The sequence below is a fragment of the Schistocerca gregaria genome, chromosome 1, assembly GCF_023897955.1.
Source record: "Schistocerca gregaria isolate iqSchGreg1 chromosome 1, iqSchGreg1.2, whole genome shotgun sequence".
Classification (NCBI taxonomy): Eukaryota; Metazoa; Arthropoda; class Insecta; order Orthoptera; family Acrididae; genus Schistocerca; species Schistocerca gregaria.
Genome location: NC_064920.1, coordinates 409,232,863 through 409,259,830, shown reverse-complemented (window position 1 = coordinate 409,259,830; position 26,968 = coordinate 409,232,863). Strand labels below are relative to the sequence as shown.

General features: G+C 42.7%; 1 protein-coding gene across 1 annotated transcript in view; it reads right to left on the bottom strand.

Annotated features, from left to right (window-relative positions):
• The window catches only part of LOC126349666 (RNA-splicing ligase RtcB homolog), a 59,773-nt gene that overhangs the window by 20,516 nt on the left and 12,289 nt on the right, over nt 1–26,968 (bottom strand). The window contains exons 4-7 of the mRNA XM_050002449.1: nt 24,833–24,959; nt 23,873–24,139; nt 12,487–12,662; nt 12,106–12,240 (exon numbers count right to left, since the gene is read on the bottom strand). Of these exons, the coding sequence (XP_049858406.1) occupies nt 12,106–12,240; nt 12,487–12,662; nt 23,873–24,139; nt 24,833–24,959 (705 nt within the window). The remainder of the gene's footprint in view (nt 1–12,105; nt 12,241–12,486; nt 12,663–23,872; nt 24,140–24,832; nt 24,960–26,968) is intronic.

Genomic DNA, 26,968 nt, shown 5'->3' with positions numbered 1-26,968 from the left:
GGAAGACGGGAGGAAGACGGGAGGAAGACGGGAGGAAGACGGGAGGAAGACGGGAGGAAGACGGGAGGAAGACGGGAGGAAGACGGGAGGAAGACGGGAGGAAGACGGGAGGAAGACGGGAGGAAGACGGGAGGAAGACGGGAGGAAGACGGGAGGAAGACGGGAGGAAGACGGGAGGAAGACGGGAGGAAGACGGGAGGAAGACGGGAGGAAGACGGGAGGAAGACGGGAGGAAGACGGGAGGAAGACGGGAGGAAGACGGGAGGAAGACGGGAGGAAGACGGGAGGAAGACGGGAGGAAGACGGGAGGAAGACGGGAGGAAGACGGGAGGAAGACGGGAGGAAGACGGGAGGAAGACGGGAGGAAGACGGGAGGAAGACGGGAGGAAGACGGGAGGAAGACGGGAGGAAGACGGGAGGAAGACGGGAGGAAGACGGGAGGAAGACGGGAGGAAGACGGGAGGAAGACGGGAGGAAGACGGGAGGAAGACGGGAGGAAGACGGGAGGAAGACGGGAGGAAGACGGGAGGAAGACGGGAGGAAGACGGGAGGAAGACGGGAGGAAGACGGGAGGAAGACGGGAGGAAGACGGGAGGAAGACGGGAGGAAGACGGGAGGAAGACGGGAGGAAGACGGGAGGAAGACGGGAGGAAGACGGGAGGAAGACGGGAGGAAGACGGGAGGAAGACGGGAGGAAGACGGGAGGAAGACGGGAGGAAGACGGGAGGAAGACGGGAGGAAGACGGGAGGAAGACGGGAGGAAGACGGGAGGAAGACGGGAGGAAGACGGGAGGAAGACGGGAGGAAGACGGGAGGAAGACGGGAGGAAGACGGGAGGAAGACGGGAGGAAGACGGGAGGAAGACGGGAGGAAGACGGGAGGAAGACGGGAGGAAGACGGGAGGAAGACGGGAGGAAGACGGGAGGAAGACGGGAGGAAGACGGGAGGAAGACGGGAGGAAGACGGGAGGAAGACGGGAGGAAGACGGGAGGAAGACGGGAGGAAGACGGGAGGAAGACGGGAGGAAGACGGGAGGAAGACGGGAGGAAGACGGGAGGAAGACGGGAGGAAGACGGGAGGAAGACGGGAGGAAGACGGGAGGAAGACGGGAGGAAGACGGGAGGAAGACGGGAGGAAGACGGGAGGAAGACGGGAGGAAGACGGGAGGAAGACGGGAGGAAGACGGGAGGAAGACGGGAGGAAGACGGGAGGAAGACGGGAGGAAGACGGGAGAGGAGTGTACGTCACAGACGCTCGGGAAATAGTTTGCCAAATGGTTCACAATACGAAGAGAAAATTTAGCAGTGGAGGTCAAGTCCCAAAAGAGGGGCAAGAACATCAAAACAGAAGGGTGAAAAGAAAAGGCAAGGGGAACAAATGTGCAAAGAATATAGGAAACATGATACATAGCCAGGCTGACATAAGAAAGAACACTGAGGCAGGGGAAGGAGTGGGGAAACAGAGGAAAACCCAGTCCAGGAAGGAAGAATGGGCTGCAACTGGTTGGTTGGTTTAAAGGCAGGAGAAGGGACCAAACTATGTCATCAGTCCCTTGTTCCTAATAAAACAATGCCACAAGTATGAGAATAAAATGGGCGAAACATACAAAACGGAAAGAAAGGAAAAGCCACAAGAATGAAGGGAAGACAATGAACACTAAAAGGAACAAAAAAGGATGAGAAAACAGAAGGATGCTAGAAACAGAAGAGAGTAAAACATGAAAGCAGATTACAGTGGCTGGCCAACCAAGAGAATAAATAGGCAAAGGCAGTCACTCCGCAACACATTAAGACCTCCACCCTAAAAGCACTAGGGTGGAGGACACAGAGGGACTAAGGACATGCGCTAAAACCTACATAGAAAACCCACTCTCATGGATAAAACAAAACTAAAGCTGCTGTGGAGGCATTGTTGCCCAACACTGAAGGCAGGGTGCTGGGAAAGTTAAAAGTCTGCCGCAGAGCGGCTAGAAGTGAACAGTCCAGCAAGAGGTGTACGACTGTCATTTGGGAGCCACAGTGACACAGAGGTGGGTCCTTGCAACGGAGTAGGTAACCATGCGTTAGCCACATATGGCCAATACAGAGCCAGCAGAGGACAACTGATCCCCTGCGGCAGAAGGCCTGCATGCTAGACTTCCACTCATTCATAGTCTCCTTAATGACATACAGTTTGTTGTGTGTGCTGTTATGCCATTCCGTCTCCCAAAGCCTGCGGTGTAAGACAGAACCGAGGTCAGCTTCGGAGATGCCTATCTCCAGAAGCGGTTTCCGCATCGCTTGCTTGGCCAGGCTGTCAGCAAGTGCGTTGCCAGGGATTCAGATGTGTCCTAGGGCCCCCAAAAACATCACAGAAAGGCATGAATATAACAGGGCATAGATGGACTCCTGAATTGACACTACCAGAGGGTGGCGAGGGTATCACTGGTCGATAGCTTGTAGGCTGCTCATTGAGTCAGTACACACGAGAGAAAACTTGTAAGAGCATGAGCGGATGTACTCAAGAGCACAAGATATGGCCGCCAGCTTTGCAGTGAAAACACCGCAGTGAACTGGCAAGGAGCGCTGCTCAATATTTCCTCCATGAACATATGCAAAGGCTATGTGACGATCAGCCATTGAGCTGTCAGTGTAAACCACTTCCACTGATGACCTCAGATGTTAAGTCCCATAGTGCTCAGAGCCATTTGTAAACCACTTCACAGCCCCGGAACACGTCAAGAATCAAGAGGAAGTGACATCGGAGAGTGGTGGGGTTAATAGAGTCCTTAGGGCCATGCAAAAGGTCCACGAAGCTGCGGCCGAGGCGTACACCATGGAGGCGTACACCATGGAGGCGTACGTGAACGGACGGACCACAAGTAGAGGTGGTAAAGGGAAGGACTACAGTTTGGAGAGAAGGGACCGCACGCAAATTGTAATCGTTAGCCCCAATCTGGGATGCTGACGCAGGAGATGGACTGCGGTGGGCAGGAAAAGGAGACAGTAATTCGGATGCTCAGGGGAACTGTGTGTGCTGCCTAACTGGCGAGCAGTTGCACACGTCTGATCTGCAGTGAGGGACACCAGCCGCCACCAGTACGCTCATCACAGGATTCATCCTAAAAGCTCCTGTCGCTAATCGAACCCCCACAGTGGCGCACAGGGTCAAGTAAATGTAATGCTGAAGGCACTGCCCAACCACAAATCACACTCCCACAGTCAATTCGGATTGGACAAGGGCTCTGTGGAGATGCAGCAGCCTAAAGCAATCTGCACCCCAATTGGTGTTTCTCAGGTAATGGAGGGCATTGAGGTGCTGCCAGCACTTCTGCTTAAGCTGACAAAGATAAGGGAGCCAAGTCAATCACGCGTCAAAAACCAGTCCTAGGAATTGATATGTCTCCACTACAGTGAGTGGATCGTTGTTAAGGTAAAGTGTGGGTTCCGGACGAACAGTACAATGCCGACAGAAGTGCATGACACATGACTTTGCGGCTGAGAACCAGAAAGCCATGGGCTAGAGCCCATGAGTGCGCCTTGTGGATGGCTCCCTGGAGACACCACTCAGCAACAAAAGTATTGCAAAAGTTGTCTGCATACAGAGAAGGTGAGATGGAGGACCTGACAGCTGGTGCTAGACTGTTAATGGCCACTAAACAGAGACACTCAATACAGAGCCCTGCAGGACTCTGTTCTCCTGCATATGAATGGAACTATGGGAGTCACCAACTTTGACACAGAAGTACAGAGCGACGAGAAGTTTTGGATAAAAATCTGGAGTGGTCCCCGGAGACCCCACTCATACAATGTGGCAAGGATATGATGTTGCCAAGTCGTGTCATAAGTCAAAAAAGATGGCAATCAGGTGTTGCCGTCTGGAAAAGGCTGTTTGGATGGCAGACTATGGACACAAGATTATCAGTGGTAGAGCGACACTGGTGGAAGCCGCCCTGACATGGAGCCAGCAAGCCACACGACTCCAGGACCTAATCCAACCTCCGACATACCATATGTTCCAGCAGCTTACAAAGAACACTGGTGAGGCTGATGGGCCGATAGCTATCCGCATTAAGTGGGTTTTTACTGGGCCTGAGCACCGGAATGATGGTGCTCTTCCGCCATTGCGATGGAAAGACGCCATCACACCAGAGCCGGTTGAAGATGATGAAAATGTCGTTTGTATTCAGATGAAGAGATGTTGAATCATCTGGCTGTGGATGCAATCAGGCCCAGGAACCGTGTCTGGGCAATATGCAAGGGCTCTGAGGAGCTCCCACTCTGTAAATGGGGCATTATAGGATTCATTGCAGTGTGTAGTGAATGAGAGGACGTTCCCTTCCAGCCACCGTCAGTGTGCAAAAGGCTGGGGGTAATTCTCTGATGCAAGTGTTCGGCAATCGCGTTTGCGTTGGTACGTAACTCGCCATTTATGGTAACACTGGGGACAGCTGTTGGGACCTGGTACCAAAAAAGACATCTGATCTTTGCGCAGACTTGGGAAGGTGACGTGTGGCACCCAATGGCGGTGACGTATCTCTCCCAACACTCCTTCCATTATATGAAAATGTAGCAAAAACAGGCACAGAACTGTTTAAAGGCTATGAGGTGCTCCAGGGAAGGGTACTGCTTATGCCGCTGTAGAGCTCGCCGACGCTCCTTAATTGCTTCAGCAACTTCCAGCGACCACCAAGGGACTGCCTTGCGTCTCAGGCACCCTAACGAGCAAGGGATCGCATTTTCTGCTGCAGAAACAATTGTACTAGTCACCTGCTCAACCATCACATCAATGTTACCATGTGGGGGAGATTCAGCAGTGACAGCAGAGGTAAAAGTTCCCCAGTCCGCATTGTTTAAAGCCCATCTGGGTAGGCGTCCACGTGCCTGACACCAGGGCAGTGAAAGGAAGATAGGAAAGGGGTCACTACAACACAGGTAGTCATGTGCTCTCCAGTGGATAGATGGGAGAAGTCCTGAGCTGCAAATTGATAAATCAATGGCCGAGTAACTACCATGAGCCACACTGAAATGTATGGCAGCCCCAGTATTTAAGAGGCTCAGGTCAAATTGCAACAGTAAAGTTTCGACATCTCTGCCTCGGCCAGTAAGCATGGTACCACCCCACAAGGGATTATGGGCATTAAAATCTCCCAGAAGCAGGAAAAATTTAGGGAATTGATCCGTCAGTGCAGTTAATACACTCAGGGGTACTGCACCATCTGGACAGTTATTTCTTGCGTCGTCCTTATTCTGACAGCCACAGCTTGAGGGGTTTGAAGGGGAACATGTTCACTACAAACCGAGCTTAGGACATCAATGCAAACTCCACCTGACACTATTATAATTGCTTCGGTACCTGTAATATCCCTTATAGCCCTGTTGGGCAGGGGTCCGCATTGCTGGTAACCATGTTTCCAGGAGAGCAATGCAGAAAGCATGTGTAAAGCTTAACAGTTGCCACAGCTCAGTCAGGCAGTGGAAAAACCACCGCAATTCCACTGGAGGATGACATCATGAGACGGGGAAAGCATGGAACATTCAATGAGGCAGTTTACGCCTCAGTCACCTGCTGCCACCAATGTATTGCCTGGGCAGTCTATATCCATTGTGTCAGAGTCTGGCAAGATCTTGGTCCTCAGTGGACACCAAAATCTCCCCCCATTCTCAGCCACAGAGCATGTAGGTAGTGGTGGTGTGGGTGCCACCGCAATTTCCTTGATCTTAGGGGTTTTCTTTTTGGATTTCTCTCGCTGCTCCTTGGGTTTCCCTGGCTGGAAGGACTTCACTGGTGGGCTCTTCAGCCACTACCAAGTGTCGTCACTCCCCCTAGAAGAAACCTGGGAAGGGAGTGACCCAAGGAACCCCTTCCTAGCAAGAGAAGCCGAAGACAACTTGCACTTCTCCGGCTTAGAAGTGGCGACGGACATCCCCAATGGGGGAGGGGGGGAGGGGGAGGGGGGGGGGGGGGGTTGCTCCTGAAGTAGGTGGTGTACGAGCAACAGGGAGGGAGATGCCCCCACCATCATTGGTGCAAGTCATTGGCAGTGAAGTGGTGTGTGTTTCTATTGGTTGTATGGTCAGTGCAGTAACAGGAATAAACATTGAGACAGGTATTGTATTCAGATCAGGTAATGACCACACTGTAAATGAAGGGTTTTTGGTCTAACAATGTGGTCTAACAATGTGGAATGTCGTGGTACTGCAAAAGAAGGTTGTGGTATCGGTTGCTATGATGCCACGGCATAGGTGCAAGTTCTTAGGTTGGCATTACAACACCAAAACCGAGGACAGCGCCCCTTAGCCGGTGCTGTGCAGCTGTATGAGCGCCGCTCCATATTCAGCCCAGTTGATTCCGAGGAGACAACCAAGCAACACTGTCCCTATTTCATAGTGGGTGAGCCACTATAGATTTTATCTTTGTAACTTCTAGACGCTGTTAGCTTTGATGGATGAACGGCTTTGCAACTATGTGCTCATCTGTAAAAGTTAAGTAAAAGAGTCATTACCTAATTGCAGTACCATGTGTTCTACCTCACCTGCTGCTCCTAGCTTCCTACATTCGGCCTACCCTTCAGTTTTCAAGAGCAGACCCATGTGCTGCCTTCCATGCGGGATACAAAAATGTCTCTGTGAAATGATACCCTGGACCATATTTAATCTCTTATGGGGCGTGATGGTTGCAGAAACATCCCCCAGCTTGTCACAATTGAGTAACTCCCGGGACTGGGCAGACGCTGTTCTGATCAAGACTGACCCAGATCTCATTTTGGACAAGCCCTCCACCTCCCTGAACTTGTCTTCTCAATGCTCAACAAAAAACTTAGGATTCATCATCATGAAAGATTCCCTATCAGCTCTCTAACATACAAGGTATCATGACAAATAAGATCTGCTGCAACCTTAGCCTGACATTCCTCCCATGGTGTGACCAGGGAGCACAACCATTTGGGGTCGTATTTCTGTGGGTGGAATTTAGCTCTTTTTCGCTTTGAGACAGCTGGTGTTTCACCACCACCAGCAAGATATGATGGACTACGCTTCAATGCGTGCCATCCGCCCTGATGCCACCCACTCCTACCAGGGGCTCTCTCCACAGGCGCCACCCAGCCACAGTAATGGCCACCTGGCAGGATGGCCATTGCCAAGAGTCCTGATGCCCCAGGGGGACGGGCGTCTACCCCTTAGCATATGTCAGGAGTCAATGGCGCAGGCATCGGCAGAGCGATCCCTGTGTGGTCAGGGGGTCACAACCAACAGGGTACATGGCAGCCCTACCACAATGGACTGGCTACCATGCTGGATATCAGGTGCAAAGACATCCATGGTCATTGTCAATGCAGAAACACACACTTCATAGTGCATAATGGAAAAATGCACCCAGGAAGGTATCCCCGCTCAAGAGATGGAGAATGGGCAGAACTGCAATGCGACGACGAGAAAGTGGGCTAAAGATCTCAATAACTCGGGCCTATTCTAGCCCCCAGACCCGCAAAGGGTGTAAGGGGGGGGGGGGGGGGTCAATCTTATTCATTCTGTACACTGAGCAAGCAGTAAAAATCCTCAGAAAACTTTGGGTAGGAATTAACATACAGGGAGAAGAAAAAAATTGAGGTTTTCCGATTCCATTTTAATTCTCTCAGAGAGGGCACAGGATTTGGCAGAGCACTTGAACGGAATGGACTGTGTCTTGTAAAGGAGGATATAAGATGATTGTCACAAAAAGCAAAATGATAATGGAATTTAGATTAATTAAATCAGGTGGCACTGAAGGAATTAGATTAGGAAATGAGACTAAGCAGCAGACTAGTTTTGCTACATGAACACCAAACTTACTGATACATGAGCACCAAAATAACTGATGATGGCCATAGTGGAAAGGAGATGAAATGAAGACTGGCAATTGCAAGGAAAGTGTTTCTGTAGAAGAGAAATATGTTAACACTGAATATTGATTTAAGTGTTAGGAAATCCTTTCTGGAAGTATTTGTATGTAGTGTAGCCACATATCGAAGTGAAACATGGACAGTTATCAATTTAGATGAGCCCTAGTAGCTTTTGAAATGTGAAGCTGCAGAAGAATGACGACGATTAGATGGGCAGATCATGTAACTAATGAGGTGGTACTTAACAGAAGTGAGAGGAAAAGAAATTTGTGGTGCAACCTGACCAGATGGGGTAGGTCGAAGAGTTGCCCCCTGGGGCCGACAAACTTTTTGCGCGGTGCTATTTTGCTCAAAGTAGAATTCATGCCCTACCACATTGTGTAACTAACTAGGGGTAATACCACAAAGCAAAAAGAAGGGGGTAAGAACAAATTATGTTGACTGTACAGAAGTCAACTGTTTGTTGCTAAGATTCTGTGATAGTGGGGCACCTGCAATGGAAACTTTACACAAAGTTGTAAAGTGAACCATTTCTTAAGTTGTGTCCCAATATTTCAGTCCTTTGAGTCCTTACCAAGCAGACATGGCAGTATACACAGATTGGTTCAAGAGGTGCACTGCTAGGATCTAACATGTCAGTACAGATTGTATGGAAGTACACTAGAGATATTAAGGGAACATAAATAGAAATCTTTGAAAGAAAATGTTCTTGTCAGATACTGTGTGATAAATTAGATAACTAGAATTTCAGAAAAACTTATGCTTTCTCAATTTTATATTCCACTTAAGGACCATGAAAGTGAAATCCTAATGATCTGAGCACTTTTTATATCCCCATTTTTCTTTATAGAGCCACCTGAACAATGATTACTTTAACCTGTCAAAGTTTGAGTATTAGTGCCATTTTTTCTGTTAGTACTTATAATAGCAAAAGGTTTCTAGTTTCTAATAGTATTAACTGACAGGTAATAAATACACTATACTGGCAGCAAAGGATCCAATTCACTTTCCTGGGATACACCTCACACTACATCCGAATGTTTCTAGTACACAACATCCAAGGTAAGTGACCTCTGTACCAAGAAATCCTTAAACCCGTCACAAATTCTGTTTGACACCCTTGGATTGGAACTGACATGAACACTTTACGAACATCAAGAAATGCTGCATCCACAAAGGACTTTCAGGATGTGATGGGAGAAGAGTGAAAAATCAGGTTCTCCTTAGGATACAGAGACATTTCTAATGAAACTTTATTTACTTGCAAATTATTAATTGACATTCATTGTCATTAGAGCAGCAAACACTGCTATTAAATGAATCCAGTTTTTGAAATAAGCATCTCCTTCATAGAAGCACAGATTTTTAATGTGTATGTTATTGACAGGAACAAGTCATTTCATATTTTGCATATCTCTAAAAAGTTTTCTGCAGAATTTGTCCAATCAGTGTAAGTAACATTAATACTAATCAGTTTGATTTCATTCCAAGGAGTACAAAGTCTTTGTGCCTTTTATGTTCCTAGTCTCCCAAATAACCTTCAGTACCCTAAGTTTTCTATTTCAAGTATCTGTTGGCATTCCGGCACCCATACCACTACTTTCTACACAGTGTCCTTATGCAATTATCCAAACCTGTTATATGATAAAAGTAATGTCGACCTACTACAGTTTTAATTCTGACTGCATGTTCCTTGCCAGTGGCCTTTAACCCTTGAGCAGCTGCACCATCTTCCATAAAAAGTGGGCATATGGCATATTAAGTACACGTGTGTAGAATGTGTCTTTATGTTATGAAGGTGAACATGTGTGGTAGGAATCACAGTTTAATCTCTGATTAATTAAGCAATAGTAAAATAAACTTTCATTAGATTAGTTAAAGCACTGTTTAATTAAATAATAATGAAATAAAATTTGATTATATCACTTTGTTGCCATGTACAAGTGTCACCTCATACTAATGATCCACCTGAATCATTGAACAGTGCAGTTGCAACACATCCCAGCCAACAGCTTATTTCATTACTAACTACCTCTTAGACAACTGCATTGTTGTGGTATTGTGCAGCTAACTCCATATCTGGGGCACTTTTTCATGGATTGTAAATTTTTCTCACTTAGCTTACTGTTTATTTTATATTACTGATGCTCACTTGGACATATGACAACACAGTTTATAACTGTGTTATCTGAAGCAATAAAGAAGGAACAGATACTCTGTTGCAGCTGTAAAACACCAATGTAATAGTACAAGACAATGCTGTGTGTTCAAATGGCTCTGAGCACTATGGGACTTGACTTCTGAGGCCATCAGTCCCCTAGAACTTAGAACTATTTAAACCTAACTAACCTAAGGACATCACACACATCCATGCCCGAGGCAGGATTCGAACCTGCGACCGTAGCAGTCGTGTGGTTCCAGACTGTAGCGCCTAGAACCACTCGGCCACCTCGAATGTTATCTGTGGTTGGCGCACTTTATACATTAGCGCGCCCACTTGAGGATTAACAGTTTTAAATATGTCAGTCACAAATGAATGTACACACCAATCATTTTCTGTGCCAACTTGAAACTTACGTTTTGATGCCAGCACTGTTGCAATATATACATTATGATACACCATAATTCATTTTAATTACAGTATGCATATCAACTAGTGACTATCGCTAATATGTCCCAACTACTTTTGTTGCGGAGTATACAACATGCAACAAATGGTATTACTTGATAATCCTCTCAATGTTAATCACTGAAAAAGTTTATACCACAGTAACTACATGGAATTAACTGCCTTTCGCACAGAGTTCATATCACTATGAGGTATATAACGAAACAAACCACAACTTAAGAGAAAAGGAGGGGAAACTGTGCTGTTATCTGCAAGTGATAGCGAAGAAAGTTTACACTCGATAAATTATTAAAAAAAGGTACAGTCACCAAACAATATAATTCAACATAACTCTACTCACCAACTATTAGCAGGAGAACACACATAGAAAAGAAAGGTTTCACATATGCAAGCTTTCAGAGCCAATGGCTCCTGGCAGAAAGGTTGAAGGGGAAGTTAGAATGTCGATTCCCAAGTACTGGAGAGGTTTAGGAAACCTGTAAAGGTAAGTCACCCAGAACCACAGGTTACGGAAGACTTACCAGATGGGGTGAGCAGAAAAGACTCATCCTGCCCAGTAAGTCTTCTCTGACCCAGTGTTTTGGGTACTTTTCCACATTCTGCCTCTTTTCCAATACCTCTCTAGTCCTCTTCCTTCACCCCTCTTCTTTCCCCTCCAACCCTTGTGCTAGAAAGAGCCACTGGACCCTAAGGCTTGCATAAATAAAACCCACCACCACTCTGTGAGTAGTTTTTTATCTATCTAATTACATTATATTGTCAGTAATCAAATAATGGATCACTGAAGTTCTGGAATAAATGTACCTATAGATAAGCTCCAAGGTCCATAATTCTCAGTACAAAGATGTTCAGGAATATTTGATAAATTTAGTACATTTTCAAGAATGCTCATACTCATCAAAATAATCTATATAGGTACTAATGGTAACATTTAAATCCTTAAATGTGATTGGCACTTTGTTTAATCATTCTGGTTATAGGTAAGAGTAGACTAAATAATAATCTACACACAATCCCACTGGATGGAGCCTTGCATTTTTAATACACTGCATGTTGCTAAATGTTCTGAACTGAAACTTGCCACAACCTCTAAAATAGCTCTAATTTTACTTGCCAGGAATCACTTTTTGGTAAGTAATCTGCTTTTTCCTCATTTAAATCAAAGAACTTTAAACAGGCATCAATCAAACCTTTGTACATAAAGTCTAAACTTGTCATTCAGAATGCAATTCTCATACCCCAGAACTCTTGTACTGGAGAATCCTCCTTCCCACAAGAATTATTTAGTACCCTCAAACTTAAATGAAATTTTCCTCAGTAATTCTGAAATTAGTGCCTGCACCTTACAATTCTGATAGTAAAACAAATCAAAAGTATGAATAACACAAAATATGTCTGGCACTGTTTAACTTGTTGAACCAACATTCTTTGAATCACACTGTAAAAACTTCAATGCACTTATGAAGCATCATGATTTACAAAAGAAATGCAACTGAAACAAAGGAAGAATGAATTCTTATGGAGTAAATTAACATACAATTAACTACATAGCACATATTTACAATTTTAATCACTTAAAATTGTTACACTGTCAGTCAATAGCTATTATTCTTACCTTCCTGTGTACCAACAGTGTCTTCTGTTTACCATCAATATAATGTTCCTCAACTTTAGCAATGTTGTGGGAAACATCATAAATTACATGCATATCTAGGTCATCAGGTGTCATCCGGAATTGTTTAGCAAAAGCCTGGAATAAAAGTGCCACACACAAATTGTATGATAAGTTTAGCTTTTTGTTTGTTACCAGGATCACTACCACAATAATCCACTAAGACATACACAGTCAAAATATCAGTTATTTTTCAAATGATTCCATGATGGCTGTTTTGGTTCAACTTCTGATTTATATTATTTTCACTTTCCTCAGACCAATGTTTATATTCTAATTAGAATTTTTCATCAACTTCATCTCTACAATAATTTAATAAATTACCTGCCGACTGAGAAATGTCATTGAGCTCCTGTTAACCCATGCAAAATTTGCAGCTGCAGCCATAGCTTTGAGGTAATCCTGACCCTCTGGGGACATAATATGTGCACATGCTAGCTGTCTGTCATTGGTCTCAATGTTATCACGTTTCATAGCTCTTTCCATGGCAACCAATGCATCTACAAAGAGATAGCAAAAACATGGATTTCACATGTTATGGTACACACTGAATATCCTTACATAATAACTGTTATTGTGATTACTCACTATAATCCTATGTCTCAAGTGCTTGAACTTCTAAGAGGAGATGGTACAATGGAAATAGAGACATTCTTGGCATTAATGTAACAGCTGCCACAACGTAAACAGAATCCATTTTTGGCAGAAATACTAGGAAAACTTGGCAAAAATTATCTGCCACAAAGATGTGTGAAATATTGTGAAAAGCTATTATGATGCTATTACACGGACATTATCACCAACTGTAATAACATATAGAAAGCTATGAGAGTATTTGTATATGCTGACACCTACATTGGAATCTCGTTATTATGTCCCTAATTACTCAATTTTTCCACAGTTTATCCATTTTTGTATCTGCCAGTCACAACTGCATTAAACACACTTTAAACCAACTTGTTTATGCACTCTCCCTCCCTGCTTAGAGCATTCAAATTTGGTGGTATTTGTACTGTTTGGTTGCTGCAACTTTTGCTGCTGAGAGTTGCGAGAGTGGTGGGAGGAGGACATTCACGGGCACATGGTGCAGAAATATGCAGGAAGACACTGCTATTCAGTGCTGGAAACTGGCAACTTTGCGAGTCACATGGATCGTTTGCTATGGTAGAAATGATGGCGGAAGTAATGCCTATAGATTGGTAGTAGCTCCAACAACTTCAATAGCAGTCAAGCAAACTAAATAACTTAATTCAAACACTTCTTTGTTCATTTTAACATTTGACTGACTCCACTTGTAATTTCATTTTTTTAGTCTGATTTTGTGTGAGTTTTAAACAGTTTATCCATTTGTCATTGATAAAGACAGTGGGATAGCTTACAAATGAAGAAAGTGGAACACTATTCAGGGAGTGCACAAAAATTCATAGATGAAGCTTGTTAATACTGCACAAAACATGAATATTCCTCCAATATTAAATACAGAGGTGAGCGAATGAAAAATAACTGAAGCTACATGTGTGGAAACAGCAAATGTCACATGAAAACGAGAATGTGATGGTCAGTTTCCAGAACTGGAAAAGATGCTACTTAGTGGATGAAACAAGCTCATGTTTTGAACATTTCAACTGACAGTACCATGGTTCATGCAAAAGCAATACATTTGACACAAAATATGGAATGTGTGGATTTCAAGGTATTCGATGGTTAGATTGGTAGGTTGAAAAACAGACAATGTAAATGTGTTCAAGGTGGTGCAGCAATTGTGAACATTGACTTGTTCAGTCATGGAAAAATACTCTATCAATCACGGAAATTTTTTTTTTTTAATGCAGATTAAACGGGCTTATTTATTTCACTTTCTGCCTGAACAACTCAAGATCAGAGGAGAAAAATACCATGGCAGAACATTTCATAAAGAGAGGTTAACTGTTCTATTATGTTGCAACTAATAGTGGAACAATAAGGTTGGTGCTGCTAGTAATTAGAGGGCAAAGAGAACCCGATGCTTCAAAAATGTGTGGAAATTTCCACGTCAATATATGAGGGGTGTACAATAAGTACTGAATCACTTTTTTCTCAGCCAATTGTGTTTGACAAAAATGTGGAGTTTGTTGTGGGATAAATATTCCTGCTTCAACTCCAACAAGTTTCACGAAGTTCCAACAGGTAGCAGCATTTATGTAACCTTCAAAACGGCATCTCTGACATAGGTGCATTACAAGCAGAAAGCTGTCATCAAGTCTTCTGTTGGAAAACTAGAGCATCACAGCTATTCATAGCCGCCTGTGTAATGTCATGGTGAGTCACTGGGTGAGATGTCTCCTCATTGGAATAAGGTCTAAACCTATCCAATCTCCCACATGCTGGCTGGCCTTATACAGCTGTGATTCCTGCTATGGTGGAACATGTGGACACACACACTTGAGGTGATCAACAGATCACAAACACCTCAATGCTCAATTGGACATCTGTTAGTAGTGCAGTTACTCGTCTACCGGTTAAGGAAGTAAAGGTGTGTACCCACAGGTCCCTCGCCATCTAATAGAAGACCATAAAGAGTAACACAGGACAATCTATGTGAAATTGCTTATGTGTTACGAGGCAGATCATGATAATTTTTGTTGAATGTCATCATAGGCAATGAAACATGGGTTCATCGTTTTGAACTGGAAACTAAACAGCAATCTGCGGAGCAGCACAACACCACCTCTCCCCTGAGAAAGTTCAAAGCTGCACCTTCAGCAGGTGAAGTTACGGTGACAGGCTTCTGGGACTCTGAAGGGTTATTCTGTTTGATGTCCACCCTGACAGCACAACAATGAACTCCGAAGTGTTCTGTGCTACCCTCATGAAATTGAAGAAATGGCTTCAGCACGTTCATTACCACAAGAACGCAAACAGACTTCTCTAGGGCAATGCAAGGCCTGTACACCTGAGCAAAGCTCACAAAAATTCAATGGACTGTTGTTCTTCAACCACCCTACAGCACATCTCAATTTATGCCTTCCATCTGTTTGGGCCGATGAAAGAACACGAAAGATTGGGAGATTATTGATGCACGAAGACATCAGCTCCATTGTCTACCAGTACAGTGGCACCATGCAAGCACACAGGCACTCCCTGTAAGGTGATATAAGGCTGCCACACTGAACAGAGATTATGTAATAAAAAACGGGGGGCTTCTGTAGACGAAAGAGTGGGGAATAATATGCATTGAAATCCTCAATAAAATCAACCTGCTTTCATAAAGGAAAAATGTTGCATTACTTATAGAATGCCCCTTACACCTGATGCAAGTGCATCAGTACAGTGCATGCAAAATTCTATGTTCACTAGATACGCTGTTGGCTGGGGAAGCGTGGGGAGAGTGACAGTGATGGGGGTTTGCTCAGAGCACTGTAAGGGAAATGCCAAGTAGTGGAGGGGGAAGTGCCATTCTGAACTGAAGCCTATGCTCATTTTTGATAGATATTAGGCAGGGCCCCTCCACACCCACATTTGCATGGTGACCAAAAATATCTGTCACATCATCTTTGGTTCGCACCTAGAAGGAATTCTGCCGAAAATTCTGTGATTTATTTTCCCTTGGTTTGTTAACCATACGTAACTATCACAGAAGAGTGACAAGTGCGGAATTTTGAGTAAAACCTACATATTTATCTTGTTGCCACATCAAAATTTGCTTTTTTGGCCAAACCTCAGTTTACTCAGTCTCACTTCACTAACATGTCGTGCAGACAACTGCGAGAGAAATATGAAACAGTGGTTTGAGAAACTGAGGAAAAGTAAGGTCAGCATCTTATGAGAAAGCACATCCTTGGTACAAAATAAATGTCATGACTTCACTTATGTTGTTCCAAAACCGATAGCATTTCATTTTATCAGCTATCGATGGTCCTTAAAAATTACATTCCTTGATCAGAAAAGTCAGTAGTTAGTGGAATACCATGGAAGATAATGAAGTTTTGCATAATAACCATATGACGAAATACTCTCCTCTTTGTGTACTATCATTTGGCAAAATCTCATTTTGATATCTCAAACCATATACAAAATATGAGGAATGTTGTGGGTATTTCACTTTGGCTTCATCACTGGTGCAATGCTATTGCAAATAAGACCTACGTCAGATCAATTTTCACAAGACTGGTGAAAGATCGCCAACAAAGTCTAAAGAAATATTTAATATGTTCACTAAATTTCATACACGGCAACATATTAAGTAATATGCACCAGGTGCAAAATCATAGCAACCCGTATTTTTCCATTGCAAACTTTTTCAAATTTCGCACAGCATATTACTTCCACGTAAATATCACAATAACTACGACCATTAACAAAATTATGGGTACATCATAATGAACCTGATGATGAAAACTACAAATCAAGTGGGAATGAAATTTTTTTACAAAATAGTTTCTGTTAAATCATTTGAGAAACATTACAGGGCTTACAGATTGTCATTGCAAACTGGCCACAATGACAAACACTTGTTGGCGTCCTCTTCTGAACAAACTAATGAACAAGCCCAGCTCTTTGGACGAAAACTTGTCACTGCTCATTAGCCACTGTGCCCTGTGCAACCATAACTCCAACTATTTTGGAAGAATTCTCACATGCCTGTGATGCAAGAGTCGGCATTAGAAATACGAAAATCATGTCATTTATTGACCAGTGTATAGCTTGACTTGCGACAGAGCAATAAAAACTCTTAAGTAAAGCTAAATAACGACAACTTACGAACTTCACTGCATATGTGAACATATTTTTGTCTTTTCATTCACGATGTAATGTGATAGTGATATGAGTACTCAAAGTGCTTCACCCATATTGTGGTAGGTGGAAGTAGTTGACAGCTCTCAGTATAATGTGTGATCTGGAACACCTTGTTCTCTTCGAAAAAGCTATATTATCTCTGACTTTTGAACTTTGCCATATTAGTGAACATACTTGCTTACACAGTCCTCACCCTATTCCATCTGTATTAGCATTACATCTATATTGGCATCTGTATTAGCATTACATTATGCAGACACATTTAACTACAAGTAACACCATGGGGCCAATGCTAGTTCAGTAATATTGTCTTAACATAATACTACTCAAATGAAGCTGGAAAGGGATGGAAGTTACTTTTTTATTAGGCATTAGCAAAGTTATTGAAACAGGTTAAATATTGAAGAATTATACTCATGAAGAATAAGCAAAATGTTTATGCAAAATCACTGTAGCATACCCTTCAATTACTCATTTGTTAGTTACAAGTATTTTTATCTCTGATATCTATTTTTTTCGTGTCTCTGCAGATTGGTGGTGAAGTGTGATAAATGAAAATGTACTGAAAGATTAAAACTGATCTGATATTACACTCTTACTGAAGCCTGAAAGGCAAAACCGCACATACCTTGCATTAAGCTGGATGAATGAAACAATAAACCCATTTTCACATGTATGGTCAAGTTCTTAAGTCACAGAACAAACAGCCACTGCCACATACTGCAACCGAACTCCCTTACTAACAGGATGAGGCCATGGCAGTGGGCAGTCATGAAGCATGGCCTGTCCATTACAAACACACATGAAGGGTTTTATACACTCCTGGAAATTGAAATAAGAACACCGTGAATTCATTGTCCCAGGAAGGGGAAACTTTATTGACACATTCCTGGGGTCAGATATATCACATGATCACACTGACAGAACCACAGGCACATAGACACAGGCAACAGAGCATGCACAATGTCAGCACTAGTACAGTGTATATCCACCTTTCGCAGTAATGCAGGCTGCTATTCTCCCATGGAGACGATCGTCGAGATGCTGGATGTAGTCCTGTGGAACGGCTTGCCATGCCATTTCCACCTGGCACCTCAGCTGGACCAGCATTTGTGCTGGACGTGCACACAGCATGAGACGACGCTTCATCCAGTCCCAAACATGCTCAATGGGGGACAGATCTGGAGATCTTGCTGGCCAGGGTAGTTGACTTACACCTTCTAGAGCACGTTGGGTGGCACGGGATACATGCGGACGTGCATTGTCCTGTTGGAACAGCAAGTTCCCTTGCCGGTCTAGGAATGGTAGAACGATGGGTTCGATGACGGTTTGGATGTACCATGCACTATTCAGTGTCCCCTCGACGATCACCAGAGGTGTACGGCCAGTGTAGGAGATCGCTCCCCACACCATGATGCCGGGTGTTGGCCCTGTGTGCCTCGGTCGTATGCAGTCCTGATTGTGGCGCTCACCTGCACGGCGCCAAACACGCATACGACCATCATTGGCACCAAGGCAGAAGCGACTCTCATCGCTGAAGACGACACGTCTCCATTCGTCCCTCCATTCACGCCTGTCGCGACACCACTGGAGGCGGGCTGCACGATGTTCGGGCGTGAGCGGAAGACGACCTAACGGCGTGCGGGACCGTAGCCCAGCTTCATGGAGACGGTTGCGAATGGCCCTTGCCGATACCCCAGGAGCAACAGTGTCCCTAATTTGCTGGGAAGTGGCGGTGCGGTCCCCTACGGCACTGCGTAGGATCCTACGGTCTTGGCGTGCATCCGTGCGTCGCTGCAGTCCGGTCCCAGGTCGACGGGCACGTACACCTTCCACGCTGTCGCGGCATGCTACCAGTGTTAAAGACTGCGATGGAGCTCCGTATGCCACAGCAAACTGGCTGACACTGACGGCGGCGGTGCACAAATGCTGCGCAGTTAGCGCCATTCGACGGCCAACACCGCGGTTCCTGGTGTGTCCGCTGTGCCGTGCGTGTGATCATTGCTTGTACAGCCCTCTCGCAGTGTCCGGAGCAAGTATGGTGGGTCTGACACACCGGTGTCAATGTGTTCTTTTTTCCATTTCCAGGAGTGTATGTAGACATAGAATGGACTGTAACAGTCTAGCACAACTCTGCTTAATGTTTAGAATTAAAAGTTAAACAATAGAGTGTGAATTTTATTAAAAAATCAGCCCATAGAAAAAAGAAAACAGAACAGCTGTAGAAGCATCAACTAGAGACAGGAATTTTTGTCCTGACACTGGTTTTAAGGGGTTCAAAAAATCCAATTCTAGTGTTAACATTTGCCTCCTTTGCTGAGCAGTCAGCAAAGCGGGCATACAAGGCCCTACAAAAGAATGCCAAGTCTAAGGTGCACTGCAAATGGTCTCATTTTCTAGTTGTACTCAAATCTGACATCTTTTATTATGCTCTACAGTTTTTTAGTAGTTTCTGTGGAAGCTAATATCCAAAGTACCGATAACTAAGAAATAAGCTTGCGCCAAAAAAACTGCAAATAAGCAGTATGTTTTTTAGCCAGCTGTACAACATTCATCCCTACAAAGTTATTTTATCAATAATGAATCTGAATAATAGATCCAATAAAAAATAGTTCTCAATTTTTGCAGCTCTAATAATCTGAAGTGATCACATTTGGAAAGTTAATTTTTTGGTTTCTGTCTTATCAAATTTCTTCTCAAACAATCCCATCAGTGACATCTGACCAGCAGCAGTTTTCCTCAGTACATTTTACCTTAAACCAGAATTAAACTGGTGCATCAATAGCATTACACAGCAAAAAGACATACTAATAGTTCTCTATAATTTGAATCCATCAGAAAAAAATTCAGTAAGACCTCTGAAGTTCTTCAAAAATTACAAAATGTGACAAAGTACACATAAAGCCTGAAGACTTAATACAAATTGTGCAGCAGATGTTAATTTGACTACCATAATCTCCATCATAATACAGTTAAATTGTGAAAGCCTTCTCATAGTGTCTTTCCCAGAAACTACTAAACTGCAGAAGATAAGAAAAGATGTCAAATTTAAGTACTGCCAGAAAATGGGCCCATTTTCGACACACCTCTACCCTGTCATTCTTTTTTTAAGCCTTATATGCTTGCATTGCAAAACAAAATATAGGTTTTTAGGTGGATTAGAGCATTGTCTTTCTAACAAACATTTTAAAGATGTTTTTGTAAAAGTGGGCCAAAAAAGCGATTTTTAGCATTTTAGAAAAATTGTTAACTTAGGCCTCAATTTGTAAGTCACTGGATAGCAGCAGGAGTCTAAAATTTTATATTTTAAGATCTTGTATTAGTAAGTTTATGCGTGATAAGTTTCATGTTAATCCTGTAATTACTTTCAGAGATATAAAAAGTTTAATTTCACATTTTTCAAGCATCTATTTTTCCAGTCTACTTTGCTTTAAATTATGCAGAGCTAAAGCATTTTTTTTACTGTTTTCCTTAAGCAAGCATAAAAAGTTTTAACAAGATAACCTAGTTTTGTTCTTTCTCAAGATTATACTGCCGGAGATATCAGCTCTAGAATTTGCCGAAAACTCACAGGTGCCCTGACATTTTGGGCACTATGGGGTCAAACAAATGACTGCATCTCTCTAAGTATTAAACTGACGAAAGTAAAATGTCACCAATGTTAATTCTTCGGGACATGTGTGGATGTTCACAAAAAAACTGCAATAAAATCCATGAGTCATACAGTAATCTGTAGGCCACCTGGCATGGAACGATCTGACAGTAACCATGTATAGTTGCAGGCTCCACCATATACAGCAGGTGAGAACAGCACTTTCATGTCATTCTTTATAATGAACACTCAATATACATAAAGAGGTTTGAGAAGGAAACATCTCTTACAACAAAGTTACAACCATTTCTTGTTATCAAGTATTTCTACAGTGTAAATGATCTTTTAACATCTACGATCTATGCTGTGTGTCCTTGCACAGAAATATTTCTACTGTTGGCTTCCCATTTTCTCTCTCTCACAGGCAGAACAATATACTGCTTTAGAGAAAGGAATATGTTGCAAGACGGGTAGTGATGGTTCTGGTACTGGCAATTATTGTGCATATTTTTTCAGAAGTTTAACAAAGTTTCATGTTCTAAGTACATCACTGACTGTATTTCTTGTGCATGATGTAAGCTCCTTACAGACTAGGTACACAGTTTTCTTTCAAAATCATACCAGCTTTGATGTCTAAGGAAGTGTTAATCCACTGGACTTGCATTTGGGACGACAAGTACTCATTCAGACATACTGACTGGTTTTTCCATACTGCGAATTTGAATACTCTGATGGTTACACTGATACGGCCATGGCCAACTTCTGCCCTACCCTAACCTAATCTTAGTTTGTAGATGCTTTATAAACGTAAATATTATTTCTGTAATTTAGTATGACAAGTTATACTTTTGGAAATAATGTTCGAAGGACAAGTAAATAAAATAAATCTACATGCAAAATTATATGCCAATATTGGTAACATCAGTGATAGGATCCTAGAACATATTTTAAGCTTCACCATTACGTTGTTCCTAGAGGGAAAGTAGCTTGTATCTAAGTATCAGTGCAGATTCATGAAAAAAGCCACTTTCGTGAAAAACAACTCACTGTTTTCACACACAGTATCATGTAAACAGTAGACTCATGTTATCGGGCAGATTTCTGAAAGGTACTGAACAATGAGCCATGTTGTCCCCTAATAACATTACAAGATTTGTTGTGACCATTTTCAGCAATGAAGGGTGGTATTCAGATGCAATACTTATATCAAACAGTTTGCATCACCCCGGTTCCCAGAACTCTGGACGATAGATGTTGACTGTGGATATTTTATCACAGACAGTCCCTTTGGTGTTCAAAGATGTCACTAAATCCGCCCAAAGAAGTAAACTGTGCATGAGCAGCACCTATTAGTCAGAGGGGGTCCAACAGCGGATCAGTTCCAGTCATCCCACCAGGAAGGAAGTACACAGCTCGTGTGGTATGTAGTTCAACCATCCCTAAATACTCAATACTGCATTTCTATCACAGGAAACTTCACTCCCGACATCAATGGTGAGGTCCATCTTTGCAACCACATCATGCAGCATGGCACAGATGGGCTGAACAACATGCCAAATGGACTGCTCGGGACTGGCATCACATTGTCTTCATGAATGTGTCACATATGCCTTCACCCAGACAATCATCAGAGATGTGTTTGGAGGCAACCTGGTCGGGCTGAACACCTTAGGCACACTGTCGAGCGAGTGCAGCAAGGTGGAAGTTCCCTGCTGTTTAGGGGTGGCATTATGGGGGGCCGACGTATGCCACTGATGGCCATGGAAGGTGCCGTAACAGCTGTATCATACATGAATTCCATCCTCCTACTGATAGTGCAACCGTATCGGCAACATACTGGCAAGGCATTCATCTTAACAGACAACAATTCGCACCCCATCATGCACATCTTGTGAATGACTTACTTCAGGTTAACGACCTTTCGAGACTAGAGTGGCCAGCATGTTCTCCAGACATTAACAATATCGAACAAGCCTAGGATAGATTGAAAACTGCTGTTTATGGATGACATGACCCACCAACCATTCTGAAGGACCTATGCCAAATCGCCGTTGAGGAGTGGTACAATCTGGACCAACACTGCTTTGATGAACTTGTGAATAGTACACCATGACAAATACAGGCATGCATCAATGCAAGAGGATGTGCTACTGGGTATTAGAGGTACAGGTGTGTACAGTAATCTGTACCACCACCTATGAAAGTCTTTCTGTATGGTGGTGCAACATGTAATGTGTCGTTTTCTTGAGTGATAAAAAGGATGAAAATGATGATGTTCTCTATTCCAATTGTCTGTACAGGTTCTGGAATTCTCAGAACCGAGGTGATTCATAACTTTTTGATGTGTGTAGGGTTCTGGTTTGACTGATTGATTTGGGAAAGGGAACCAAACAGTGAGGTCATCGGTCCCATTGGATGAGGAAAGGAGGGGGGAGGAAACTGACCATGTCCTTTCAAAGGAACCATCCCAGCATTTGGATGAAGTAATTTAGGGAAATCACAGAAAACCTGAATCAGGATGACCAGATGTGGTTTTGAACTGCCACTCTCCTGAATGCAAGCCCGGTGTGCTAACCACTGCGCCACCTAGCTCAGTTGAAGGGTTCTACGAAATAGCAATCTATCTGCTACAGAAATCTTAGAATATGTTGTCCAGTCAGCATAAGATGGGCTGGGCACAGCAGCTCCTCATGCACAATGTGGTTTTGCAAATATATGTGGCAACGTCCCAGTATCGTTGCACTTACATAGGCAACTACTGTTTTTGCCTGCAGCCTTTTGCACTACACAGCTGAAAGTTGTCAACAGCACTGCTGTCTGTTAGGGATGACTTATGCCTACTCCCCATGATGTACATATGTTTAGTTCATGTTTTAGTGTAACAGATACTGTGTGAACATAAATGGCAGACACTAGAAGAAAGACCACTAAGTTTTCTCGAAACATTGTTGGATGAATATGAACAACTGGTATTTGAAGGCAGATGACAGTTCTGCTACCCCCACCTCTCATATCGAACTACTCTCCACCACACATTGTGCATGGGAATTTATGGAGATGCAGATTGTGTTACAAACCTAACTTATTTGCTTATTGTCAAGGAAAAAGAACATGCAAATTATGCAGTTGCTTGGTCATTCCAATTAAGTAGTGTGATCCATTTTAGAAAATTGGCTTTGTACTGGTATCATACCAACTCTAACCAGCAATACAAGAAAGCATGTTTCTAAAATTGCATCATATATCTCGTACACAGGTTAACAGTTGAACCAAAGGTTAAAGGTAGTTTACAAGGTTTGCATAAAATAATATCACAAAAACTCACATTAATGAATATCTCACCTGTAGCAACCTGATGCCCAAAGCCTCTGCTTCCTGAATGGATCATGACACATATCTGTCCTTTCATTTCTATTCCCATTTTACTGGCAGCCCACTTATCGTAGATCTCATCAACTACCTGTATCTCAGCATAGTGATTCCCTGCTCCCAAGGTACCTAGCTGAGGCAGTCCTCTCTTCTTTGCTCTCATGCTGACTTTACTTGGATCAGCATTCAACATGCGGCCGTACTCCTCACAGTGTTCTTTATCTTCAGCCCATACATAACCTGAATCAAAGAATCCATATGACCTTTATTAAATATGTTAAAATATCCTTCAAAGACCATGCATAAATAAATTAACACATACTGTTAGCCATTCTCCAAAATTTTCTGATAAATCTTTAAATATCTGCCATATAGTATTTCTCTTTGTTCTTGCAGTATTTCTCTGAAATACAAGCATTTAAGTTTTATTCCCAGTGTCCTAGCCTATATTCATATCACAAAGTTCAAACTCATCCACAAATTTTACTGCTGCTTCATATCAACAAGAGAAGATTTTCTCACAAATTCATAGTTCTAAAATTTTTATAACTAGAAATGTTCATGACAGCACAAAGAAAATAAAAACTACAGTACAGTCACTATTTCAGTGCCCTCCATTTCATTCTGGATTTGCATGTATTGAATATAATTTCTATATAAAGACAAATGTTAATAGCTTGAAATATTAATAAAATAGAACATTTTGTAGTAAAAATAACTTGACACATTATGACTGCAGTTTTTAGAGAGTGCAAATATAAACAGAATTCAACAGTAAAAAGGAGATGGAAATTTTCCATTTCCACAGTGAAAACATCATAGGAAGAAAACTATGCACACAAAATTGTTATTTCATCTAATCTGAAGCATTTCTCTTTTGCATAACATTATTTATTAAAGTATTAACTAAAATAGACAAATGCCACCAAATACCTTCACGAAGTGACCAATCCATTCCCATTTCCAGTGCCTCTTCCATATCTCTTGCATTCATAGGGATTATTCCCTTTGAACCAACACCAACAGGAATATGATCGAACATGCTCTGAGCTAACTGCTCCTGTAATTAAAACAGTATAAGCCATCCTTTTTTAAGCTTTGAGACAATTTTTATGGGAGAAAGTTATCCTCAATCCAAAGATTAGTGTGAATACTGAAGTGCTTTTGTAGGCACAGCCCCATTGGAAGTGATAAGCCATTGCTTTCCTATGATCTTCCAAAGTACTCATCCATCAATTTATATGGGAACCTACATTTAACACAGGTTCTAAACCTTCGTACAATTTTTAATATTAAGAAATTATAGCCAGGGGTGAAAACTTAACAGAAAAAGTTATGGTTCATTGAGGACTGTACCCAGGACCTTAGGATTTTTTTTTTTTTTGTCTGGCATTGATGTACATTTGATGTAAATACACTAATTCTTCCAATCATGTACCACACTATCATTTCATTGTTGAACATATGACTTAAAACAATATGAACAACCACATAAGCAGATAAAAACTAATGTCTTGTTTAGCATATCCAACTTTTTCTGGCAAGGTTAAGTTTCACCCTTTCACACAAGTAATAACTGGATTATATAGCAAGATAAGTATGGAGTCCCCCTCCCCCGGGAACCATGGACCTTGCCGCTGGCGGAGAGGCTTGCGTGCCCCAGCGATAAGATAGCCGTACCGTAGGTGCAACGACAACGAAGGGGTATCTGTTGAGAGGCCGGACAAACGAGTGGTTCCTCAAGAGGGGCAGCAGCCTTTTCAGTAGTTGTAGGGGCAACAGCCTGGATGATTGACTGATCTGGCCTTTTACCACTAACCAAAACGGCCTTGCTGTGCTGGTCCTGCGAATGGCTGAAAGCAAGGGGAAACTATGGCCATAATTTTTCCTGAGGGCATGCAGCTTTACTGTATGGTTAAATAATGATAGCGACCTCTTGGGTAAAATAGTCCGGAGGTAAACTAGTCCCCCAATCGATTCTCCGGGCAGGGACTACTCAAGAGGGCATCGTTATCACGAGAAAGAAAACTGGCATTCTACGGATCGGAGCGTGTAATGTCAGATCCCTTAATCGGGCAGATAGGTTAGAAAATTTAAAAATGGAAATGGATAGGTTAAACTTAGATATAGTGGGAATTAGTGAAGTTCGGTGGCAGGAGGAACAAGACTTCTTGTCAGGCGAATGCAGGATTATAAATACAAAATCAAATAGGGGTAATGCAGGAATAGGTTTAATAATAAATGAAGCTACTACAAACAGCATAGTGAACGCATTATTGTCGCCAAGATAGACACGAAGCCAACACATACTACAGTAGTACAAGTTTATATGCCAACTAGCTCTGCAGATGACAAAGAAATTGAAGAAATGTATGATGACATCAAAGAAATTATTCAGATACTGAAGGGAGACAAAAATTTAATAGTAATGGGTGACTGGAATTCGGTAGTAGGAAAGTGGAGAGAAGGAAATGTAGTAGGTGAATATGGATTGGGGCTAAGAAATGAAAGAAGAAGCCACCTGGTAGAATTTTGCACAGAACACAACTTTATTGTAGCTAACACTTGGTTCAAGAATCATGAAGGCTGTATACATGGAAGAAGCCTGGAGATACTGACAGGTTTCAGATAGATTATATAATGGTAAGACAGATTTAGTAACCAGGTTTTAAATTGTAAGACATTTCCAGAGGCAGATGTAGACTGACCACAATCTATTAATCAAAATATCCACGGGTGTACTGCCGGTCTATAGTGTCCAACGGGCACAATATTTTCGCGATCAAACATGTCGCCATCATCAGGTGAACTGACGGACTGAGCTCCTTTTCAGGAGGGTAAATTACCTTTCCTTGACGTCTTTGTCAGGAGAAGGGCTGACGGCAGCCTAGGTCATGGGGTGTATCGAAAGACAACACACACTGATCTGTATTTGCACGCAGACAGCTGCCACCACCCTTCACAGAGGAATGGGGTACTTAAAACTCTAGTACATAGGGCCCGCACTATCTGACACAGAGAGTCTACCCCAGGAATTGGAACACCTGAGAACTGTGTTTCGAAAAAATG